The sequence below is a fragment of the Phoca vitulina genome, unplaced genomic scaffold (genome assembly GCF_004348235.1).
Source record: "Phoca vitulina isolate PV1807 unplaced genomic scaffold, GSC_HSeal_1.0 scaffold58, whole genome shotgun sequence".
Classification (NCBI taxonomy): Eukaryota; Metazoa; Chordata; class Mammalia; order Carnivora; family Phocidae; genus Phoca; species Phoca vitulina.
The window spans coordinates 8,658,216-8,680,803 of NW_022589761.1; the positions used below are offsets into that span (position 1 = coordinate 8,658,216).

General features: G+C 52.5%; 2 protein-coding genes across 6 annotated transcripts; both read right to left on the reverse strand.

Moving 5' to 3' along the window:
• Positions 1-1,322: 1,322 nt before the first annotated feature.
• On the reverse strand, positions 1,323-8,782 carry LGALS4 (galectin 4). 2 transcript variants are annotated; one of them, XM_032390659.1, is made up of 10 exons: positions 8,654-8,782; positions 8,257-8,345; positions 6,434-6,638; positions 4,253-4,387; positions 2,701-2,725; positions 2,535-2,575; positions 2,319-2,348; positions 1,940-2,028; positions 1,632-1,797; positions 1,323-1,546 (listed from the first exon to the last, which is right to left on the reverse strand). In XM_032390659.1, exons 1-10 carry the CDS (start codon positions 8,696-8,698, stop codon positions 1,400-1,402), a joined length of 972 nt encoding a protein of 323 aa, XP_032246550.1. In that variant the 5' UTR covers positions 8,699-8,782; the 3' UTR covers positions 1,323-1,399. The 2 variants fall into 2 exon arrangements, with proteins under 2 accessions (XP_032246550.1, XP_032246549.1); XM_032390658.1 differs by lacking the exon at positions 2,535-2,575 and having other exon boundaries at positions 2,699-2,725.
• ECH1 (enoyl-CoA hydratase 1) lies at positions 8,731-21,850 on the reverse strand. Of its 4 annotated transcripts, XR_004297710.1 has the most exons (11): positions 21,674-21,850; positions 21,062-21,269; positions 20,830-20,918; positions 12,668-12,792; positions 12,535-12,583; positions 12,283-12,347; positions 11,348-11,418; positions 11,189-11,260; positions 10,762-10,912; positions 10,137-10,327; positions 8,731-8,788 (listed from the first exon to the last, which is right to left on the reverse strand). XR_004297710.1 is itself a non-coding variant. In XM_032390656.1 (10 exons), exons 1-10 carry the CDS (start codon positions 21,723-21,725, stop codon positions 10,205-10,207), a joined length of 1,005 nt encoding a protein of 334 aa, XP_032246547.1. In that variant the 5' UTR covers positions 21,726-21,850; the 3' UTR covers positions 9,901-10,204. The 4 variants fall into 4 exon arrangements, 3 of the variants coding, with proteins under 3 accessions (XP_032246547.1, XP_032246548.1, XP_032246545.1); XM_032390656.1 differs by lacking the exon at positions 8,731-8,788 and having other exon boundaries at positions 9,901-10,327; XM_032390657.1 differs by lacking the exon at positions 8,731-8,788 and having other exon boundaries at positions 10,290-10,580.
• Positions 21,851-22,588: the final 738 nt, after the last annotated feature.

Consider the following 22,588-nt stretch of genomic DNA (forward strand, 5'->3'; position numbering starts at 1 on the left):
GTATGGTTTAACCTAATAATGGTCTGGATTGGGGTCATGTATCAATATTTTTTAAAAGCTCCCCAGATGATTGGAATGTACAGGCAAGTTTGAGAAGTAGATTAGAAGAATAAATGAGACAATAAACAGAATGAATGAACGAATGAATGGACACTGAAAAATGCCTGAATAATGGATATGTGAATGAGTGAGTGAATGAATAAAGGAATGTATGAATGGGTGAATGAAAGTGTAAATAAATGAACACATGATTGAATCAACCAAGACTGACTTGGTAAGAAGACAATTGGATGGATGGCAGATGGTTAGTGGACAGATGGAGAGATGAAATGATAAATGAATGGACAAACAGTTGGAAATGGATGGAAGAATAGATCCTAAAGAGATGGATGGATGACAGGATAGAGAATGAAGAAATGGATGGCCGAACAGTGGGATGAACGGGCATATGGAGGATGGATGGATGGATGGATGGATGTGATGGAAGGCAGAGAATTGCATGGACAAATGGAGGGATGAAGAGATGAATGCATGAGCTGGGTGTAAGGATGGCTGAATGGATAGACAGATAGATGAGTAAATAAATCAATGGTTAGAAATTTGAATGGTTGGATGGTCAGATGGATGGTTGAAGGGTTGGCTGGCGAATGAGTGGACAAATAGTTGGATAGGTGGAGAGCTAGACAGACAGGTGAGTGGATGAATGGTTGGATGTTTATTTTTTTTTAATTTTTTATGTTTTAGATTTAAAAAAAAATTTTAAAGTAATCTCTACACAACGTGGGGCTCAAACTCACAACCCTGAGATCAAGGGTTGCTTGCTTCACCAACCAAGCCGGCCAGGTGCCCCTGGTTGGATGTTTAGATGGATGGATGAACATATACTTGGATGGATATTTAGAGAGATTGATGGATGTTGAGATGGATGAATGGAGAGGCGGATGCATGGATGGATGGAAAAACGGACTGTATAGCGATTAAGTATGTAGCCAGACCACCTTGATTTGAATCCTCGTTCTGCCATTGATGGGCTGTGTGACCTTGGGCAATTTGCTTTATTTTAATTTGCCTGTTTCCTCATCTTTTCCAGAGGGACAATAATAATAGTTTCCACCTCCTGGTGTTTTTGTGAGGACTGAACAAGCTGATACACATAAATCCCAAGATCTGTGTCTGGGATATTCATAGATTTATTGTGATGGGAGGATGGATGGACAGTTGACTGTATGGCTGAATGGACAGTGTATGATTGAATCAAGGAAGGAAGGAACCAGTGAGGGAGGTGAATGGAGTCACGGACACTCATGAGACACGCACAGGCATTTTATTAGGGGCTTAGAAGGGAGTCCTGTGGGATCTTTCACTCTGTGTTCCCAAGAGTTATGGCCCCGGGAATAGATCAGACTTGGACATAGGACAAGGTGATATCACCCTGGATCTCCAGCACGTCCACATTCTGGAAGGCCGAAAGGCGATGGGAAAAGTCGAAGAGGTGCTGGCCGTTGGCGTAAACCTTGAAACGATCTAGGCCACAGCGAATGGACAGCTGCAGGGAGAGGGCAGGCTTGAGGCCAGGGCCAGGACAGAGGCTTTGGAGGGAAGGGGGGGTGGGAAGGGGACCCCAGACTCACATCAAAGAATTGCCCAGGACCAAATGGGTTGTAGGAGATCTTCTTGTCCTCGGATCCCCATGAACCATTCAGATAGCTGTTCCGAATCACGAGACCCTCGGTCAGACGAGGGTTAATGTGTAGAGCCAGGTCCCCTGAGGATCCCACCATGAAGTTGATGACAAAGCTGAAGGCAGAGAGGGACGGAGGTGGGAGTCAGATGGGGGTCAGTGCCTGGTTCTCCAAGGGAGAAGGGGATTGGGGCCCAGACTCCCAGGTCTGAGGGAGGAAGGGGGCTGAGGATTCCCACCTCAGTCTAGATTGTGTACCTCCTGCCCATGGGGGGTATGGAGCCCTTGATTATGACGGTTCTTCGGGCTGTAAGACCTCCTTGCAATCTCTTCCTAAATGGCACAGGCTGTAGGAAGAGAACATGAGGTCCTCTTATCTCTCAGGTCACCAGAGGCCAGGCAGGGACAAATTTTCAGAGAGGGGTGCCCACTCCTAGGAAATGTCCCCAACCCCCATCCCCTCCCCACTCCAGCCACCAACTCCATCCTCTCCCTACCACCCAACCCAACAACCTCTGCCCACTCTATTTCCCACCCTCTCAGGGCCCCAGTGGTCAGGGCCCCCTACCCACCATCAGTTCCTGCTTCCCCACAAACTGCCTGCCACAGAGCCCTAAACTCCCACAGGACACTTTACCGGGTTGAAGATCGGGGGTCCCTCCATGGTCTGCGAAGTGAGGAAGGAGAGATATTTGTCTATAACATTCCACAAATATTTACGGCACACTGACTACATGTAGGCATATCTCTGGGTGCTGGATGGGTATGACTGGGGGCCCAACCTCCTTGGCCCCTGCACTTCTCTCCCCCCCTCCTCCCCCCCACCAAATGGCCCCACAACCCTCCCACTTACAGGCAGCTGACTTGGCTGTTGGTGGGTGTGTCCAGGACCCGACAGATGGATAGAAGGCAGAAATGGTGAGGGGGGCTGGGGGTCTTTGGGCTGCCCCAAGACCTCCTCATGCCACCAAACCCCCGCCATAAGGAGAAACCCACTGCCCATCAGCAGGTACTTACTGGGTATCCTGGAGTTCCCATGGGTGTCTGTGGACAAAAAGGCAATGTGTGAAGGCAGGCAGGCAATGAGGGAGACCCCAAATTAGGGCCTGGAGGGTGTCAAGGATGCGTGCCCAGGGCAGCCCCACCACCCCCGTCCGAGGGAACTCTGGGGTCAAAGAGTGGCACCTGATGGCTTATGAGTGGAGAAGAACTTGCCATGTTTAGGAACTTGCCATGAACTCCAGTGAGCAGTGACACTCCACCCCTTTAGGGCAGGCCTGGTAAATTCTATTTACCCCCCTTATCCTGCTTCCTCCTGTCCGGGAGTCCTCATCCGCCCCCTCATCCCCCTCAACCTGGAAGCTTCCATAAAGTCGACGTTCTTCAGAACATCCTCCCAGCCCACACCACAGATACCCCTGCTCACCTCACCCCCCAGTCAGGATTTGGCCCTCACTCTTGGTGCCCAGCGCTGGGGCACCGAGCAGTCGTGCCTCTCCCCTGCCGGCCTCAGGCTCTCTCAAGTCTGCGTGTGTCTCTGTTCCTGTTTCTCAGTCTCTGTCTCTCCCTGTCTTTGTCTCTGTGTCTCTCTTGTCCGCACTTTCTCACAGGTGCGGACTGGCAGGCTTCCTCCGCCCCCGTAAGTTATATCCACTCCTTCTCTTGGTTCCCTCCTCTTCCCAGTGATCGCCTTTCTGCCTTGACTTCCATTTTAAGCCAGCGATTCCGAAGGCCCTTCCAAAATAGCCTTATTGTCGTTTTTCTTGTTCAAATGCATGGATGAAGTACCATGGTAAAATGAACACCCGCAGGCCCGTGGCCCCTCGCGGATGAAGACATTCCACTCCTGCCGGTCCCTCATCTGGGCACAGACGCCCGCCGGCCACTCACCAGCTCCGTGACCTCGGGCAAGTTACTTAAGCTCTCTGTGCCTCAGTTCCCACATCTGTCCAATGGGCCCGAGGATCATCAAGCGTGGAGGGGAGGGGCCTGACGGGTTGGGGAGTGTAGCTAGCGCCCGGCGGGAGTCTAGGGCTGCCGTGGCTGTTTTGGTGGCTGTTTGTTCACCGTGGCCCTGGGGGTGGGGCTTCTAGGTCGCCGGGGGCGTGTCTGCTCCCGGCCATTTCCAGGGGAGTGTGGGCCGGTCCCCAGGCTCGCCCACAATTGTTGTTGTGCGCTTTTCTCCGCACAGCGCTTCCCGCGGGTGTGGACGGCAGCTCCTTGTGATTCGAAGTGACTTTCTTGGTGACTAGTCGTGTTAGGCAGCTGCTCGTGAACTTGCCTGTGGTTCCTGTGGCTTTTGTCCCTTCTTATCTTGGCTTCCTGACTCAGCTTACGCCTTTCCTCCTCCTCCAGGAAGCCCTTCCCTTGGCCCCCCCACCTCGGGTCTGTCTCCCATCCCTGCCCTGACCGCTTGCAGCGAACGGCATCTGGTGGAACGTCTTCCCAGTGGCCGGGGTCGGTTGCCTCTGGGTCTGCGGTCCCTGGCACAGAGCACGTGCTCGGGACACAGATGAATGTGGGCCTGGACTAAGGAAGGAAGCGGGCGTACAAGAGAGGGAGATGCCACACCTGGCCTGGGGGCGGGTTGCCACCAATGAAGTTGATTGATTGAAGCTCCAGGTCCCCATCCACTTGCAGGTGAGTGACCATCTGCAGGGGCAGCCGGTGCCCGAACTCGTAGAAGGGATTTCCATTTACCACCACCTGGGGGGCAGGGTTAAGGTCAGAGTCAGCACCCAGGACCTTGGGAAGGCAGACACAGAAAGTAGGGAGCAACGATCATTTTAACTTGGACTCCAGTCTTGGAGGGGCGCTGGATAGCCACAGAATGGGGAATCTTGGAGTCCACAGGTCAGAGGTCAAGCCAGGGTCAAAAGTCAGCTCACAGACTGGCGGATGGAAGAGAACAGAGAATTGAGTCAGGATAGCCATCCGGAGAGGATCCGGTCTGAGTCCTGGTTTTGGCACCAAATGAGTTGGGCCTGAGTCTAGCTCTGATGTGTGGGCTGTCTGACCTCAGGGATGACGTGTGGGCTGTCTGACTTCAGGGAAGTCACTTCCCCTCCCTGAGCCTCTGTTTCCCCATCTGTAAAATGGAGGCTGGCTCTGGGATTGTTGGGAACATTAAAACCCAGCCAGCATGTCAAAGGCTTTCTGGAAATCCTCTGTAGAGCATTGCCTAATTACCTTTTTTTTTTTTTTAAAGATTTTATTTATTTTTGAGAGAGAGAGAGAGAGAGAGAGAGAGAGAGAGAGAGAGAGAAAGCATGGGCAGGGGCAGAGGAGAGGGAGAAGCAGACTCCCCGCTGAGCAAAGAGCCCAATGTGGGACTCCATCCCAGGACCCCGGGATCATGACCTGAGCTGAAGGCAGACGCTTAACCGACTGAGCCATCCAGGCGCCCCTCAGCTCAGGTCTCGATCTCAGGGTTGTGAGTTCAAGCTCCGCTCTGGGCTCCACTCAGTAAAATAAAATAAATAATAATAATAATAATAAAATAAAGACACAGGAACAGATCCAGGCCAAGAGAAGTCAGGATAAAGGCCACCCCTGGGGACAAGGGGACTGGAAGGGACACGAGGGGGCTTCTGGGGCTGGAGGGCTTTTGTTTCTGGACCTAGGTGCTGGTTTCACGGGTGTGTTCTCTCTATGAAGAACCAGTGAGCTGGGTACACATGACCCGCACTCTTCAATAACACATTAAAAAAAAAAATGCTTGCATAATAGTAATCAGTCACAACATGTGGGCCTTATCCACGGCCTGGTTCCAAGTGTAGAAACGTTAAGGTATTGGGGTGCCTGGGTGGCTCAGTTGGTTAAGCGGCTGCCTTCAGCTCGGGTCATGATCCTGGGGTCCTGGGATCGAGCCCCACGTCCGGCTCCCTGCTCGGTGGGGAGCCTGCTTCTCCCTCTCCCTCTGCCTGCCACTCTGCCTACTTGTGCTCTCTATCTCTCTGTCAAATGGATAAATAAAATCTTTAAAAAAAAAAAAAAAAAAGAAACGTTATGGTATTTATGAGGTGACCGGACCTCTGACTGGATGTGGGGGCGCTGAGGAAGAACAGTCAGTGTTTTCCGTGGCGCAATGGCATCATGTGCTCCTGAAACTCGAGATATTTATGAATAACATGATATCTGGGATTTGCTCTTACATCCTATGCAAGGGGAAGTGTGAGGGAAGGGTGATAGCAGAGGGATCCGGAGCTGGCCAAGGAGACCAGGGGGTGGCTGTGCCCCCTCTTCCTTCTGTGTGTGCTCAGAGTTCACCAGAAGAAATAGCAAAAATAGGGGCACCTGGGTGGTTCAGGTCATGATCCCAGCCAGGGTTCCAGGATCGAGCCGTCGGGCTCCTTGCTCAGCGGGGAGCCTGCTTCTCCCTCTCCCTCTGCCCCCCCCCCCCCGCTCGTGTGTGTGCTCTCTCTCTCTCCCAAATAAATAAATAAAACCTTTAAAAAAAATAGCAAAAATACGCATTTTGCAAGAACACAGAGGAACAAGGTGAGACACATGAAATATTAGAAGGCTGTCCCCCGTGGAGGAATAGGAATGAGAAATAAGAGGAAAAAGAATGTTTTTTAGGAGAAAAATGTTTTACTAGGCAGGAAGGAAGAAAGGAAGGAAAAGAGAAAAGTGAGGTAGGAAGGGTGGTGGGGAGAGGGAAGGGGGAGGGGAGGAGGGAGGAGGGGCAGGGACAGATGGAAGAAAGGAAGGGGGGAGGGAGGAGGGGAGGCCCCGCCCCCGAGTTCAGACCTTGTAGTGCTCCGCCAGGACCATGAACACCAGCTCGAAGGCCGCGCCCCGGCGGAAGGGCATGCTCCGCTTCTTCTCCTCGCTGCCCCACTTGCCGCCTTGTTGCGAGTTGAAGACCACCTTATCCCAGCCATCAAAGCGGGGATTGAAGTGCAAGGCAATGTCCGCTCCCGCGTGCTGCCCCGCCACGAAGTTCACGGAGAACCTGGCGGGACAGGAAGGGCTGTTCCCCCTGGCCCTCCTCCGGGAAGCCCTCCCTGACCTACCCTGTTCCAAGGTCCTGGAACACGTCCCTGAACTGGGCGGGAGGGGGTTGGGGGATGAGGACAAAACGGGACAACACACTTGGCCACTCTTGGCACTAGAGAGGAGGGGGTGGGCAGTGCCCCTGAAGTCCAGGAGGCAGATTCCCTTGGCAACGCATTCCCTCTCTCCCTTTCCTTACCAGGCCACCGCCCCGCCCCCGCCCCACCACCCCAGCCTCTCCCAACTTGGCAACTGGGACTCCTGCATTTCCTCGTTCACTATGGGCCAGACACTGTCCTAGGAACCTTACACATATCTGTTCAGGTCTCTCTGCTGCCACCCTGCCCCCCCAGGCCACTCCCCACCTGCAGCCAGGGGGACCCAATGAACAGCCAAGTCAGAGCACCACCCACGCCTCCCCTCATGCCAGCACCCCTGAAGTTATTCTAACCGGGCAACCACACACCTGCCTCAGGGCCTTTGTACCGGCTGTTCTTGCTGCTGGTCTCCACTCCCAGGCTCCCTCCCTCCCCTCCTTTGGGTCTTTGCGAAAGTGTTCCCTTCCCAGAGAGGCCTTCCCCGGCTACCCTATTTAAAGGGACAATGCCACGCCCCTCTCCCCCCTACATCCATTCCCCATCTCCTTTCCCTATTTATTTATCTCCATAGCACTTAGCACCACTGGACCCCGCACATTTGATTTTTATCTTTCGTCTCTCCTTTCTACTAGGATGTCAGCTCCATGTGAGCAGAGATCTTGGTCCTGGGGACTGCTCTGTCCCCAGTGGCTAGGCACATAGTGAGCACTCAGTGAGCAAAAAAAAACGATGAATAAAGAAACAACAGTGCCAGGGCGCTGGGTGGCTCAGTCGTTAAGCATCTGCCTTCAGCTCAGGTCATGATCCCAGGGTCCTGGGATCGAGCCCCGCATCAGGCTCCGGGCTCAGCAGGGAATCTGCTTCTCCCTCTGCCCCTTCCGCTGCTTGTGCTCTATCTTTCTCTCTCAAATACATAAAATCTTAAAAAAAAAAAAAAAAAGAAAAAAGAAACAAAACAAAAACCCCAACAGTGCCTTGAGGTCAGTTCAATTGTCATCACCATCTTAAGGCCATAAAAAAATGCTAAGACTTATTTTAATGCTTCCTTTGCAGTTCTACATGTTTTACACACTGAATCCTCAAAGCAATCCCATCTTACAGATGGGAAAAGAAAGCACAGAGAGGTTTCCCAGTCACACAGTTGGGCAGTCACAGAGCTGGCTGGCTCCGAGCCTGTGATCTGAATTCTTGCTATCACAACCAGCAGTTCCAATCCAACATTCCAACTCCTGGACTGCCTCTGGTGGTGAGCCTCCCTGACTGCCCTTCCCCCCCCCCCCCAACCCCCAGGCTCCCCTGTCCTGTCACCATGCCCTGGACGTCCCAGGCTCGGGATGGTCTTTGGCTATTGGGTACAGTGACCCAGAGCCGACTTCCCAAGCACGGTGGAGGAAGGGGAGAAGGCCTCCTGCATTAGGGATGGAAGCCCCTCTTTGTGGCCCCCCCCCAGCCTCACCTGGCATGGGGGGAGTACCTTACCTCTTCATGTGCTCGCTGGCCACTCCTTGGATGTACACAGACATTCCCACACTGAGACCACCCGGGATGGGCTTGTTGTAGGGCAGAGTCTGTGGAAGGAGACTGGTAAGCCTTTACCCCTCATCGAGAAGCCCCCCACTCTCATTAGCGAGGGAGGGGACACCAGGGGTGAGGGGTCAGCGTGAAGGGGAAGAGGGCCACGAGTCAGGGATGGACATAAATAGCACGAGGGTCAGGGTAGGAGCAAATCAAGCTTCAGGGTGAGTACTGGTGAAATCAGAGTCCAGGGTGGGGTGGGCGCCTCCAAGGATCAGGGTGAGAGTAAATTGGTGTGTGTGGGGGGGTCAGGGTGGAGCTAAGCCGGGACCCGCGGTCAGGTCCTGGGTCACCATCTTACCGGATTGTAAGTGGGCTGGTAGCCAGGTGCAGGGATATAGGCCATCTTGAGAGGCTGGGCTGGTGGCTTGTCCAGTGAGAAGAGATGTAAAGCACGTAATGGTGGCAGGTGGCAGGTGGCGGGTGGCTCTTATACCTGAGGAAAAGGGAGTGGCTGGCTAGGCAGGGTCTGTGGGGTCCCTCTTCTGGGTATCCCAGGCTCACATCTTTTTCTAGGGCACCCCCTTGTGTCCCTTCTCTTGCTAGCCTCACTGGTCACCAGCCAGAACCCAGATCAGCTGGGCTAGGCCGGGGGTTGGGGTGGGGAGACACACCCAGATCAGGCCGGAGGGGGGGATACTTTAGGCCCTTCTGCAAAGAGGAAGTGCTAATGAACTTTGGCCCTGCCAGGGCCTTATCAGAGCCCATTTGTTAGCAGAGGGAGGATAAGACCAGGAGGGTTGGGCAGGGCAAGGCTGCAGGAGTGGCCCATGACAGATGGGCAACGGAAGGAAATTAAAGCAGGGAGGAATGGGGTGCTCTGGACACCCCTAGGAACTAGGAAAGGGCCTACATTTATTTATTTTATTTTATTTTATTTATTTATTTATTTTGACAGAAAGAGAAAGACACAGCGAGAGCGGGAACACAAGCGGGGCAGTGGGAGAGGGAGAAGCAGGCTCCCCGCGGAGCAGGGAGCCCGATGCGGGGCTCGATCCCAGGACCCTGGGACCATGACCTGAGCCGAAGGCAGACGCTTAACGACCAAGCCACCCAGGCGCCCCGAGGGCCTACATTTATTGCATGCCCACTACGTGCCCAACCCATGTACATTAGACTGTAGCTATAGTGGTTTCAGTCATGATTTCTGGAGCCAGAGGTTCTGGGTTCAAATCTTGCCTCGGCCACTTCCTGGCTGTTTTGTCTTGGCTCAGGGCCTTAACCTCAATTTCCCCCTTTGCTCATCTGTAAAATGGGGATTTTAATAGTATCAACCTCATGGAAGCCTGAGAAGGAATCACTAAGATAATAAATGCTCAGAACAGGACTTGGAGAAGAGAAGGCACTAAATTCATCCTTGGCCTCTGGCACTCATTCCAAACATAAACCCAGGAGGTTGGGATTATATGTGGACATGAAAACCTGAAGTTTAAAAGAAATGAGGCAAGGGTACCTGGCTGGCTCAGTTGATAGAGCGTGTGACCCCTTAACCTCAGGGTGGTGAGTTCAAGCCCCACCTTGAGGCTGGAGCCTACTTAAAATAAAAAATAAAATAAAATAAAATGAAGCAGTTGGCCCAAGATTGGGTAGCAATTGAACTCTAGCCAGACTGGGGCATCAGATCCCACTAGGCTGTGCAGTGAGTGGGTGCCTGGTAGAGTGAACACCGCCCTCAAGCCTGGAGCAGGCAGGGAGACCATCTGGAGCTTTCCAGCGGAGAGGAAGCCACGTGACTTTTGCTTGCTCAAGCCCGCCAGACTTTCTTTGGGCCCTGGCCCGCCTACCGCCAGCTCTGAATGGGCAGCGCCTGCACGGCTCCCGTTCCCATTGGTCAAATTTCCATCCCCAACCTTCAGCACAGCAGGCAGTCCTGGGAGCCCTCAAGGATGTCGTAGCTCCTTTCTGCCTCTCCTTTCTTTCCAATAAAGACACCGGGTGCATTAAGTTGCTTTATTGTTCGGGTGAAGATAAGGCCCTGGGCATGAGGAAATCAGGGTTATAAGGTTAGAAACGGGGGAGGCCCAGGGAGAAGCCACCAGGCGACCATCTTTACTAATTCTCCTTCTCTGTGGAGGAAATGGGCATGAGGTGGGACAAGGCCAGGCCCTGGGCCTCAGCAGCTCTTAGAGCTTGGAGAAGGTGACGTTCTTCAGTTCCTGCTTCTCCATGGCAGCCTGGACGGACTTAACAATGTCCTGGGTTTGCAGCATGCTCATGTTCCAGGTGGCCTGGATAAAGAGGGTGGAGTGTCATGGCAGGGGCGGGGAAAGATTGGAGTTGGGCCAATGAAAAACAGGGAAGAGACAGCAGCGCACCATCAGAGGACAAGGCCTGCAGCGGGTTGCTGGGCCCTGATTGGCCTCTCTGGGATCAGAGAAGGGCTGTGATTGGCTGGCCGCAGAGCCTTACCGTGTAGTTGAGGCCGTCGGCCACCGAATGATTGCGGGAGTAGACCAGGTTGATCTTGGTGCCCTGCACTGCCACGGGGCTCTTGGTGGAAATCTCGGCCGCCAGGGTGAAGGCCGCATCAAGCATGCCCACCTTGTCTGGGAACACCCGGCTGCGGATGAAGGGAACCAGTCACTGGGGAGGGCGGGGAGGCGGCGGTGTGCGAGGGAGTCTCGCCCACGGAGGAGTAAGTGGCCAATCACAGCAGAAAGCAGAAAACCGCCCAGTGAAATGAACCAATCAGAGCAGGGCACTGGACTGCGGCCTGAAGAACTGACCACCCAGAGAAAGTAAGCCCCCCTGTAACGCTGCGAGGATACACCCGGACCCAAAGGGCCCTGCCCAGGTTGCCCCTGAGCTCTTAACCCGCACAGGCCGCGGCTCCTACCTGACCAGCCCACTGCTCAGGGCCTCATCAGCCATCATTCTGCGGGAAGTGAAGGCCAGCTCGTTGACCAGGCTGCAAGAGGGCAGGGCGATCAGGGGACCGCAGTCATCCTGGGTCCAGGAGATGCCCTGCGGTCCCCTCCCGGGCTCCTCCACCCACCTCTGGTTTCCGATGACTTTGGGCAGTCGCTGCAGCGTTCCCACATCAGCCGCCAAACCTATGTCCACCTCCTGGGAGGAGCCATCATGTCAGTACTTGGTTCCTTCAGCCTAGAACACAGCCCACCTCCCAATTCCTCTGCCTTGCCAACTCGTCGAGGTTGGTCACATCTATCTGCAGAGGGAAGCCCTCAAACCCTGCCCATCTGACCCCCTGCTCCATCCTGCCTCGGGTCCTCTCCAGCACTGATCCCAGCAGCAACCCCAGCCTCCTCCTCACCCCCATACCTTTACTCACTCCAAACCCCACATGGGTTGCAATGGCCTACCCTTGACTTCCTTCATGGCCCAAGTGTTACCTTGTTTGTTTGTTTGTTTGTTTGTTTGTTTTTAAAGATTTTATTTATTTATTTGACAGAGTGAGAGATAGCGAGAGCAGGAACACAAGCAGGGGGAGTGGGAGAGGGAGAAGCAGGCTTCCTGCCGAGCAGGGAGCCCGATGTGGGACTCGATCCCAGGACCCTGGGATCATGACCTGAGCCGAAGGCAGACGCTTAACGACTGAGCCACCCAGGCGCCCTGTTTGGTTTTTTTTTTAAGATTTATTTATTTATTTGAGAGAGAGAGAGCAGGGGGAAGGGCAGAGGGAGAGGGAGAATCCCCAGCAGACTCCCCGCTGACCGCGGAGCCCAATGCATGGAGCTCAATCTCATGACCCTGAGCCAAAATCAAGAGTTGGATGCTTAACCAACTGAGCCCCCCAGGGGCCCCCGAAGGGTTACTTTTTAAGGTTCAATTCTGACTAACTTCCATGAAGCCCTCCCTTCTCACTCTCACCCCACCCCTTTAACCTGCTCTGTCGCCGCTCTGCCCCTGCCTTGCCATGCGTCGCCCACCTCTAAGCAGGATCCAAGGAAGCAGCTCAGGATGGCTCACCTTCACCTGGAAGAAAGCATCCTGGGCACAGTACCGGATGTCACAAGCAGTGATGAGGTCCACGCCTGCGAGGGGGAGGCCAGGGGCATCAAACCACCACAAGGACCGACCCCTCCTCCCAGGTGATGGGGTTGCGCCTCTGGGCAGGGTTTAACTAGCAACTGATCTGAGGCTGGAGGTCACTGGTTGAGGTGGGGAGGCAGCAGCAGCTAGAGTGAGTGCCCGGATGGGTGGTGGGTAGCTCAGACTCACCCGCACCAACGCAGGCCCCATGGACGGCCGCGATCACCGGCTTCGGGCACTGCAAGGGAACAGGAAGGGTGGGGTCAGGGTTGGTCCAGGAGGGATGCACGGGGGGGGGTGCCCTGCCAGCCCCCCAGAGAACCTTCTCGATGACGTTGAAGGTCTCTTGGTATCTACTGACGAGGCTCCGGAGGTACCAGCTGATGCGGGCCACATCATCTCCTTGGGGCTGAAGGATTTCTGAAGCCATGTCCATAAGGTCAATGCCTGGTGGGGAGGCATGAGGAGGCTCATGTAGCCTCCCAGGCACCCCCTTCCCCTACCCACCCCCACTGCCCCAACTAGAGGTCAGAACTCAAGACTTAGCAGATTCAAACCCCCAAACCAGGGCGCCTGGGTGGCTCAGTTGGTTAAGCGACTGCCTTCGGCTCAGGTCATGATCCTGGAGTCCCGGGATCGAGTCCCGCATCGGGCTCCCTGCTCAGCAGGGAGTCTGCTTCTCCCTCTCCCGCTCCCCCCTCTTGTGCTCTCTCTCTCTCACTCTCTCTCTCAAATAAATAAATAAAATCTTTAAAAAAAAAAAAAAAAAAAAAAACCCCAAACCACCACAGTGGAAAAGCTGCTTATGCAAGATCTATCGAGGTATTGCTTATGGGGTGTGAAATAAATAAAAGCTAACATTTATAGGGCTGGGTCCTCTTACTATCTCCATTTTACTGGGGGGGTAAACTGAGGCACATGACATTTAAGTCACTTGCCCAAGGTCACACTGGCTTGTGAGTAGTGGCACTGGGATTTTAAGCCCAGACCCATGCATTGGCTCCAGACGTCATGCTTTTCACCATCATGCCAGGTGGTAGAAGAGACAAGGGTTTTGGCATGAGTCAATGGAGGTAACATTTCCTCAGGAAGACTCGAGATGAAGCAGGGCTCCAACTGCAAGACGATCCCAAACCTAACCTTTCCTCCACTAATCACTCTCCTGGACCCCGCACTCTGGCTGAAATAGTTTCCCCTGGTCTCCCTGCTCCCAGCCCTGCCCTGGCCGTTCCAACCCACGTGCAGCCAAATGAACTCGTGAGCACGTCAGGGCCTCCTTCTCTTCCCTCCCATCTCACTTATTTGGAAGAGAATACAAGGTATGTGCCAAGACCTCACCAGCCCTTCTGAACACCGTTTCCAGCCTGTTCCTGTGGGAACACAGGCCTCCGGCAGCTGTGCCAACACCACCACCCAGTCCCTTCCCAGGGCCTTGTTTTTCTACCTACAGCTCTCTCTGCCTACAACAGTCCCTCCCCCCAGTGATGGTCAGAAGACTGATTCCAAGGGCGCCTGGGGGGCTCAGTCAGTTAAGCGTCTGCCTTCGGCTCAGGTCATGATCCCCAGGTCCTGGGATCGAGCCCCGCATCGGGCTCCCTGCTCAGCGGGGAGTCTGCTTTTCCCTCTCCCTCTGCCCCTCCCCACCTGCTTGTGTTCTCTCTCTCAATCAAATAAATAAAATCTTAAAAAAAAAAAGAAAGAAAGACTGGCTCCATCTTTCTGTTCAGGCCACAGATCAAAGGTCACCTCCTCTGAGAGCCCCATTACCCTCTACCTCCCTCTCAGTCTTATCTCAGTCACTGCCCTCTCCTTATCACACAATTGTGTGCTTATCTCGTTTAGTGCCTGTTTCCCTCTCTAAGACGGGAGCTCCAGGAGTGGAGTGCTTTCTGTCCACTACTGCATTCCCAGTGCCTCAACAGAGCCTAGTATGCAGCAGGTGCTCAATAAGTGGACAATACAGACAACACTGAGCTGCCCTTCAATGGGGAAGATGGATGAATAAGTAAATACATTTTGTCTGGTGGTGACAAGGGCTGAAAGAAAATTACAGCAGGGACATGGAATGGAGTGTGTTGGGGGGCGTGCGTGCAGTGAGGGCTGTTTTGGTATTAAATGGGGTGGTCAGGGGGCGCCTGGGTGGCTCAGTCAGTTAAACAACTGACTCCTGGTTTTAGCTCAGGTCATGATCTCAGGGTCATGAGATCCAGCCCTGCGTTGGGCTGGGTGCTGAGAGTGGAATCTGCTTGGGACTCTCTCTCCCTCTGCCCCTCCCTCTTGCTCTCTCTCTAAAATAAATAAATCTAAAAAATAATAATAATAGGGGCGCCTGGGTGGCTCAGTTGGTTAAGCAGCTGCCTTCGGCTCAGGTCATGATCCTGGAGTCCCGGGATCGAGTCCCACATCGGGCTCCCTGCTCAGCGAGGAGCCTGCTTCTCCCTCTGACCCTCCCCACTCTCATGTACTCTCTCTCATTCTCGCTCTCTCAAATAAATAAATAAATCTTTAAAAAAAAAAAAAATAAATGGGGTGGTCAGGGACCCTCTCACTGAAAAAGTGACTTTTTTTAGAGAGAGCTTACATGAGCAGGGGTGGGGGGTAGGATGGGGGAGGTGGAGGGGCAGAGGGAGAGGGAGAGAATCTTTTTCTTTTTTTTTTTTTAATTTTTTTTTTAAGATTTTATTTATTTGTGAGAGAGAGAATGAGAGACAGAGAGCATGACAGGGAGGAGGGTCAGAGGGAGAAGCAGGCTCCCCGCTGAGCAGGGATCCCGACGTGGGACTCGATCCCGGGACTCCAGGATCATGACCTGAGCCGCAGGCAGTCGCTTAACCAACTGAGCCACCCAGGTGCCCCGAGGGAGAGAATCTTAAGCAGGCTCCATACTTAGCATGGAGCCATCTCACGACCCTGAGATCATGACCTGAGACAAATTCGAGAGTCGGATGCTTAACCAACTGAGCCACTCAGGCGCTCCTGAAAAAGTGATTTTTGTGTAAAGATCTGAAGAAGAAGAGGGAGGGAGCTATAGGGATGTCTGGGATCAGAGAGTTCCAAATGTCAGGAAGAGCCAGTGCAAAGGCCCTGTGGTAGGAATGCCCCCGATCTGTGTGAGGAACATGGAGGAGGCGGGAATCTAGGTGACGGGGCAGACTGTGCGGGGCCTCGCGGGCCAGGGGGTGGACTTCGGCTTTTACTCTGAGGGAGACCTTGCTATGAGGCAGTTCTGAGCAGAATCATCCCTCACTTTCTTCCTCCTGGGGTTAATCATTCTCATCCTTTTGCCTCTGAAGAATGCTATCAGACAAACCTGAAAAACCATTCCCACATGTGGCCACACCCCCGGCCCTCTGGGGCTCCGCCACCTCCTCAGCTTGTTTAAATAAGAGAGACCTGAGGATTTTTGACTCAGGGTAGAGCTGAACTTCTGCGAGGTAGATATCGGTAAGACAGGACTCCCCTGTGTGACCTTGGCGGGGCGACTTCATCCTCTGGGCCTTTGGTTTCTTCTGCAGAAAGTGAGGGTAAAACCCTTCCTAGAGCTGATTGGGATGCAAGGATGGGAGGAGACAGAACCCCAGAGGCCCTTCACCTGACTACTCAGCCTGCCAGCATGTCTGCGAAGCCTGGGTGACTCAATGGAACCCACGTGGCCTCCCAGAACAAGCCCAGCTTGGCACCTTGCGACACCTCCTTTCACTGGCTTTTCTGGTTTACCTACCCCACTTGGCCCTGCACACACCGTTTTGCAACCCCTTGAGATAAAGGACCAGACCATGGTCCAAGGTGTCCTCTCTCCCACGTAAGAATTGCTCGCTGCAGGGCGCCTGGGTGGCTCAGTAGGTTAAGCTTCTGCCTTTGGCTCAGGTCACGATCCCAGAGTCCTGGGATCGAGTCCTGTGTCTGGCTCCCTGCTCAGCGGGGAGCCTGCTTCTCCCTCTGCCTCTCACCCCTGCTTGTGTGCTTTCTCTCCCCCCCTCTCTCAAAAAAAAAAAAAAAAAAAAAAGATACACTACAGATAAGGCCCCCATCTGGCTCCCCTGGGAACCTCTAAATGCTCCACATCTCATTCATAATCCTAGCTCCGTTATTCATTATTCAAAATAGCATCAGATACATCAACAAAAGTCCTACACATTTTAGGGGCACCTGAGGGACTCAGTCGGTTAAGCATCTGACTTTTTTTTTTTTTTTAAGATTTATTTATTTATTTGAGAGAAAGTGAGGAGGGAGAGGGGCAAGGGAGAGGGACAAGCAGACTCCGCACTGAGCACACAGCCCAATGCGGGGCTCGATCCCAGTACCCCGGGATCTTGACTTGAGCCGAAACCAAGAGTCGGATGCTCAACCGACTGAGCCACCCAGGGCCCCAAGCATCTGACTCTTGATTTCAACTCAGGTCATGATCTCAGGATCATGAGATCAAGCCCTGCATTGGGCTCCGTGCTCTGTGGGGATTCTCTCTCTTCCACTGCCCCCACCTCTCCTGCTCTCACATGCGCGCTCTCTCTCTCTCAAAAAAAAATAATAATCCCAGCTCTGCCATTTCCCATCTGTGGGAACTGGGCAAGTTTCTTCCTCTCTCTGGGCCTCTGTTTCTTCACACATAAAATGGGGGATGATAATTGCACCTGTCCGGAAGGGTTCCGGGGAGAATCAATTAATATGTGTACAGTGTCCAGACACCCTGCAGATAGGAAGTAAGTGTGGGCACGTCCCTCTTTTTTTTTTTTTTTTTCTTAATTAGTGGTTCCATTCTATCGGTGGAACTACTAATTACATTTTCCTCTTTCTGGCCTTGAGAGTCTTGCTATTGAAAATGGGACCAGACAGCTACGGTCAGCCGGGAGCTGGAAGGTGAGGGCCCCAGGCCTGGCACCACCACGATGAAGCCTCATCTTTCGCTTCTCAGGCACGAGCTCCATGAGGATGAGGGCCGAGAACGAGGGCCTCCCTGCCTGCTTCTAGGTCCCTGACACCCAGGAAGGGGTTGGCACTGGGTGTTTGTTGTAAAAACGAACAAAATCAACAAAAGGAGAACGGAGAGAGGGGTAGAAAGTAAACAAGGGACACGTAAAGAAGTTAACAGGGGGGCGCCTGGGTGGCTCAGTCAGTTAAGCGTCTGCCTTCGGCTCAGGTCATGATCCCGGGGTCCTGGGATCGAGCCCCACATTGGACTCCCTGCTCAGCGGGCAGCCTGCTTCTCCCTCTCCCACTCCCCCCTCTCATGCTCTCTCTCTCTCTGTAATAAATAAATAAAATCTTTAAAAAAAAGAAAAAGAAAAAAGAAGCTAACAGGGGAAACAACCAGAAATAGACTGTTTACCGTCTATCTTCCCCACTGGGCTGGCAACTCTGTGCCACCAGGGCCCGGGGCTGCCTCGGTCACCACTGAGTCCCCCCGTGCAGGCAATCAGGGTATATGGTGTTTCCCTTCTGGTACGGACCTGCCCACCTATGACAATGACGTGTGTTCTGGGCCAACAAGATATAAACCACCACCTGATGGAACGGGGCAGATTCTGGAGGAAGTTATCACTTGAAAGAAGGGACTGGCACCAAGTGAGTTAGCTAGAGTTTCTTTTAAAATTTTTTTTTTTTTTTGGGCGCCTGGGTGGCTCAGTTGGTTAAGCGACTGCCTTCGGCTCAGGTCATGATCCTGGAGTCCCTGGATCGAGTCCCGCATCGGGCTCCCTGCTCGGCAGAGAGTCTGCTTCTCCCTCTGACCCTCCCCCCTCTCATGTGCTCTCTCTCATTCTCTCTGTCTCAAATAAATAAATAAAATCTTTAAAAAAAAAAAAAATAAAATAAAATAAAATAAATTTTTTTTTTTTTTTTTACAGAGAGAGCACAAGTGGAGGGAGAAGCAGGCTCCCCACTGAACAAGGAGCTCTACGTGGAGCTCGATCCCAGGACCCCAGGATCACGACCTGAGCCGAAGGCAGATGCCCAACCTACAGAGCCACCCAGGTGCCCCTTTTTAAAATTTTTTTTAAAAAGATTCATTCATTGGGCGTCTGGGTGGCTCAGTTAGTGCCTTTGGCTCAGGTCATGATCCCAGGATCCTGGGATTTCAAGCCCTGCATCAGGCTCCCTGCTCAACGGGGAGCCTCCTTCTCCCTCTGCCTCTCCCCCGGCTTGTGCTCTCTCTCGCTCACTCCCTCCCAAATAAATGAATAAAATCTTAAGAAAAAAAGATTCATTTATTTATTTTAGAGAGAGAGAGGGAGAAAGAGCATGAGCTCAAGGGGCAGAGGGAGAGGGAGAAAGAAATCTCAAGCAGACTCTGCGCTGAGCTTGGAGCCCAATGTGGGGCTCGATCTCACGACCCTGAGATCAGACCCAAGCTGAAACCAAGAGTCGGATCCCTAACTGACTGTACCACCCAGGTGCCCCGTGAGTTAGCTGTTTTTAAAAAATCTAGGGCACCTGGGTGGCTCAGTCGGTTAAGCGTCTGCCTTCGGCTCAGCTCATGGTCCCGGGGTCCTGGGATGGAGCCCCGCATCGGGCTCCCTGCTCAGCGGGAAGCCTGCTTCTCCCTCTCCCGCTCCCCCTGCTGTGTTCCCTCTCTTGCTGTGTCTCTCTCTGTCAAATAAATAAATAAATAAAATCTTAAAAAACAAAAAAATTCTAGACTGAGGGGACGCTGGAAATTGTGCTTGAAGAACCAGAAAAGAGAGTCCAGGGTGACCCTCGCTGCTGGAAAGTGAGGGGGGAAATTCCAGAAAAGAGAGAGCCAGAGAGGGGAGCCCCAAATTCTGTGGACAACCTCTGCCCAAGTCTCTTGCTGACCCATGAACCATGCATGCAGCCCAGCAAGAGATTTAAAAACTGATTCCAGGGGCGCCTGGGTGGCTCAGATGGTTAACCATCTGCCTTCGGCTCAGGTCATGATCCCAGGGTCCTGGGATCGAGCCCCACGTCGGGCTCCTGACTCAGCGGGGAGTCTGCTTCTTCCTCTCCCTCTCCCTCTGCCGCTCCCACTGCTCATGCTCTCTCTCTCTCTGTATCTCTGTGTCTCAAATGAATAAATAAAATCTTTAAAAAAAAAAAAATTGATTCCAACTAAGCTGCTAAAACAGGAAACTCAACACTCTTTGGAGGTACAACATAGGACCCAGAGTTTCCACAACATCTTTCCATATCCCAATATCTGGGATACAGTCCAAAGTTATTCCAAATGCAAACAAACAGGAGAATGAGACCCAGTCTTTCAAGAGAAAAGATAACGAACAGAAACTGACCCCAAGGTGACCCAGATGCTGGAATCAGGAGACAAGAGTTTTAAAGCAGTGGATAGAATGATGGTCAACAGTGCAAAGAAAAATATGCTTGTGACAAATAATAAGCTATGAAACTTCAGGAGAGAAATGGCAAATATAAAAAAAGAACCAAATGGAAATTTGAGAACCAAAAACTACAGTATCTGAAATTTTAAAAATCACTGGATGGGCTTCACAGCAGAATAGAGATGACAAAGGATTCAGTGAATGTGGTCAATGGAAACTATCCAGTCTGAAGAACAGACCTGTAGGACAATTAAAAGTTCTAACAGACATGTAATTGGAAATCAGTTTGTGTGTGTTGAGTAATTACATGAAAGCATGTTATAGTACACTTTAGTGACATTAAAAAAAAAAAAACAACTAGGTAGGGCGCCTGGGTGGCTCAGTCGTTAAGCATCTGCCTTCGGCTCAGGTCATGATCCCAAGGTCCTGGGATTGAGCCCCGCCTGCACTGGGCTCCCTGCTTAGCGGGGAGTCTGCTTCTCCCTCTCCCTCTGTGCCTTCTCTTTCTCTCAAATAAATAAATACATCTTAAAAAAAAAAACAAAAACAGACTGAGAGGTTAAGGGCCTTGGTCAAGGCCATGGGTCAGACTTCAAAGGCCATCATCCTGTCATGTTCTGTTGGACTCATTTTGGCATTTGAGTGTTTTGGGATTTTTTTAACTTTTTTTTTTTTAAAGATTTTATTTATTTATTGGACAGAGAGAGACAGCGAGAGAGGGAACACAAGTAGGGGGAGTGGGAGAGGCAGAAGCAGGCTCCCCGCTGAGCAGGGAGCCCGATGTGGGGCTTGATCCCAGGACCCTGGGATCATGACCTGAGCCGAAGGCAGGCGCTTAACAACTGAGCCACCCAATCGCCCCTTGAATGTTTTAAATTTAAAAAAAAAGGGCGCCTGGGTGGCTCAGTCGTTGGGGGTCTGCTTTCGGCTCAGGTCATGATCCCAGGGTCCTGGGATTGAGCCCCGCCTGCATTGGGCTCCCTGCTCAGCGGGAAGCCCGCTTCTCCCTCTCCCACTCCCCCTGCTTGTGTTCCCTCTCTCGCTGTGTCCTATCAAATAAATAAATAAAATATTTTTTAAAAATTAAAAAAAAAGATAAAAGTGGAAGTTAGGAGCTGGTTGAAACCCTAATGAAGAAGCCTTGCTCTATTGCCAGGAGCAGGGGAGACTGGAAGGGGTGGAGAGCACCCGGTACCTGCAGTGAACAATTTTCCTGCACCAGAGATCACCACAGCCCGACAGTCAGGGTCTTGTGCTATCTTGTTGAAGCACTCCACCATCTCTCTGGGAGGGGCAAGGAGAAAAAGGCTGTGTCTTGGAAGGATACCCCTGCCCTCATGTCACCTGTCGCCCCCATCCCACCCCTGCCCACTCCCTCAGCCCCTGCCTCCTCCTGCAGGCAGGCCTCCGTGATCTGCAGGCCCTACCTCCAGAAGGCTCTGTTCATGGCATTCCTCTTCTCAGGCCGGTTTAGCTGCACATGCAGGATGTGTTTCTGAGCAACTGTCACCTGAAGGGACTCATACTTGTGGTCTGGCGCTTCTCTGGGGGCTGCTGTGGAGGCCTCATCTTGAGCAATGGAGCTCATGGGGCGAAGGCTAAGGCTGAGACCCTGGGGGGTGGGAGCCATCACTCCTGGGGAGGCAAAGGAAAGAAGAGCCTTTGATGACCCCAAGTTGGGGACACAGTGCCTTCAAGAGCAGAAGGCACACATTTCATCTCAGTGGTGTTAGACTGGGGAACACAGGTCCTTAAGAAACCTCAGTTTAGGGGGATACAAACTTCCAGATTAAGAGTGCACTTATCAGTGGCCTCAGTGTGAGGCCTCCTTCAGACCCTTGATCATGGGACTGACTCCACATTGGGAACACCAAGCTGTCAGCGACCCAATTGTAAGACACAGGCTTAAAGAATTAGGGAGCTCTTTGGTTGGGAGCATATGCACCCCTGTGTTTAAGGTGCTCAGACCGGGACCCCATCCTACGGAGGCTATGACAGCACGCCAGAGCACCGGGCTGCCAGGGGTCGAGGTGACTCACGCCGTATCAGCAGGTTCCGGAGACTGCGAAAAGCCGCCATCGTTGCCGCCATCGCAAACTGGTAGGTAGGGGGACTAACCCAACAGACAGGAAGAAGCTAAGGGGGCGGGCACGACGCCACCATGTTTGGCGAGGGCACCGACGCCGCAGCCCGATAGCGGTGACGCCCGTCTTTCCGCCATCTTTACTAAGGGCAACCGGAAATAGCCTTCTTGGTTCGCCGACCTCCCCCTTAGCAACCGGGCCTTTGCCCCAGTAGGAACCTGGCCTATTATTGCTGCTGGACGTTTCATCACAGCGCTGTTTTACAATGGTGGAAAAATTGAAGACAGCTGCAATGTTCAAGGACATAATGGCAGAATAACTGCAGCCCCGCAGTTTTGTCATCATGCACTTGTACCCTGTTAACTGAAAAGAAAAAAATTCTCTAGTACTGAGCTAATCCCTGTAAGGGAATGAAAATATAGACGAGCCAACATTGCGCGCTCTCCGTATAATCTGTCTGAACTCTCACACCACCAAGAGGTCGCACTATTTTTGATTGTACACGGAGGAAACTGGAGCTTGGGGGAGGGAAAGTCACTAGCTCAAGGTTATCTGGGCTTCAGGAGCGCTGAAGAGGGGATTTATGTGGCTCTGAAGATCTTTTTTTTTTTTTTTTTTAAGATTTTATTTATTCGAAAGAGAGAGACATAGCGAGAGAGGGAACATGAGCAGGGGGAGTGGGAGAGGCGCCCCTGAAGATCATGTTCTTAAAATAATTTCTTTAAAAAACAAAACCACTTTGGAAAAAGCCAGCTAACCCAAGAACATCAAAAATGCCATAAACTTGCTGAAGTATGCTCTTTAGGGAGATGTGCACCAAGGTGAACAGAGGCCTCCAGGCAAATGGGATTGTAGGAAATACCTTGCCTT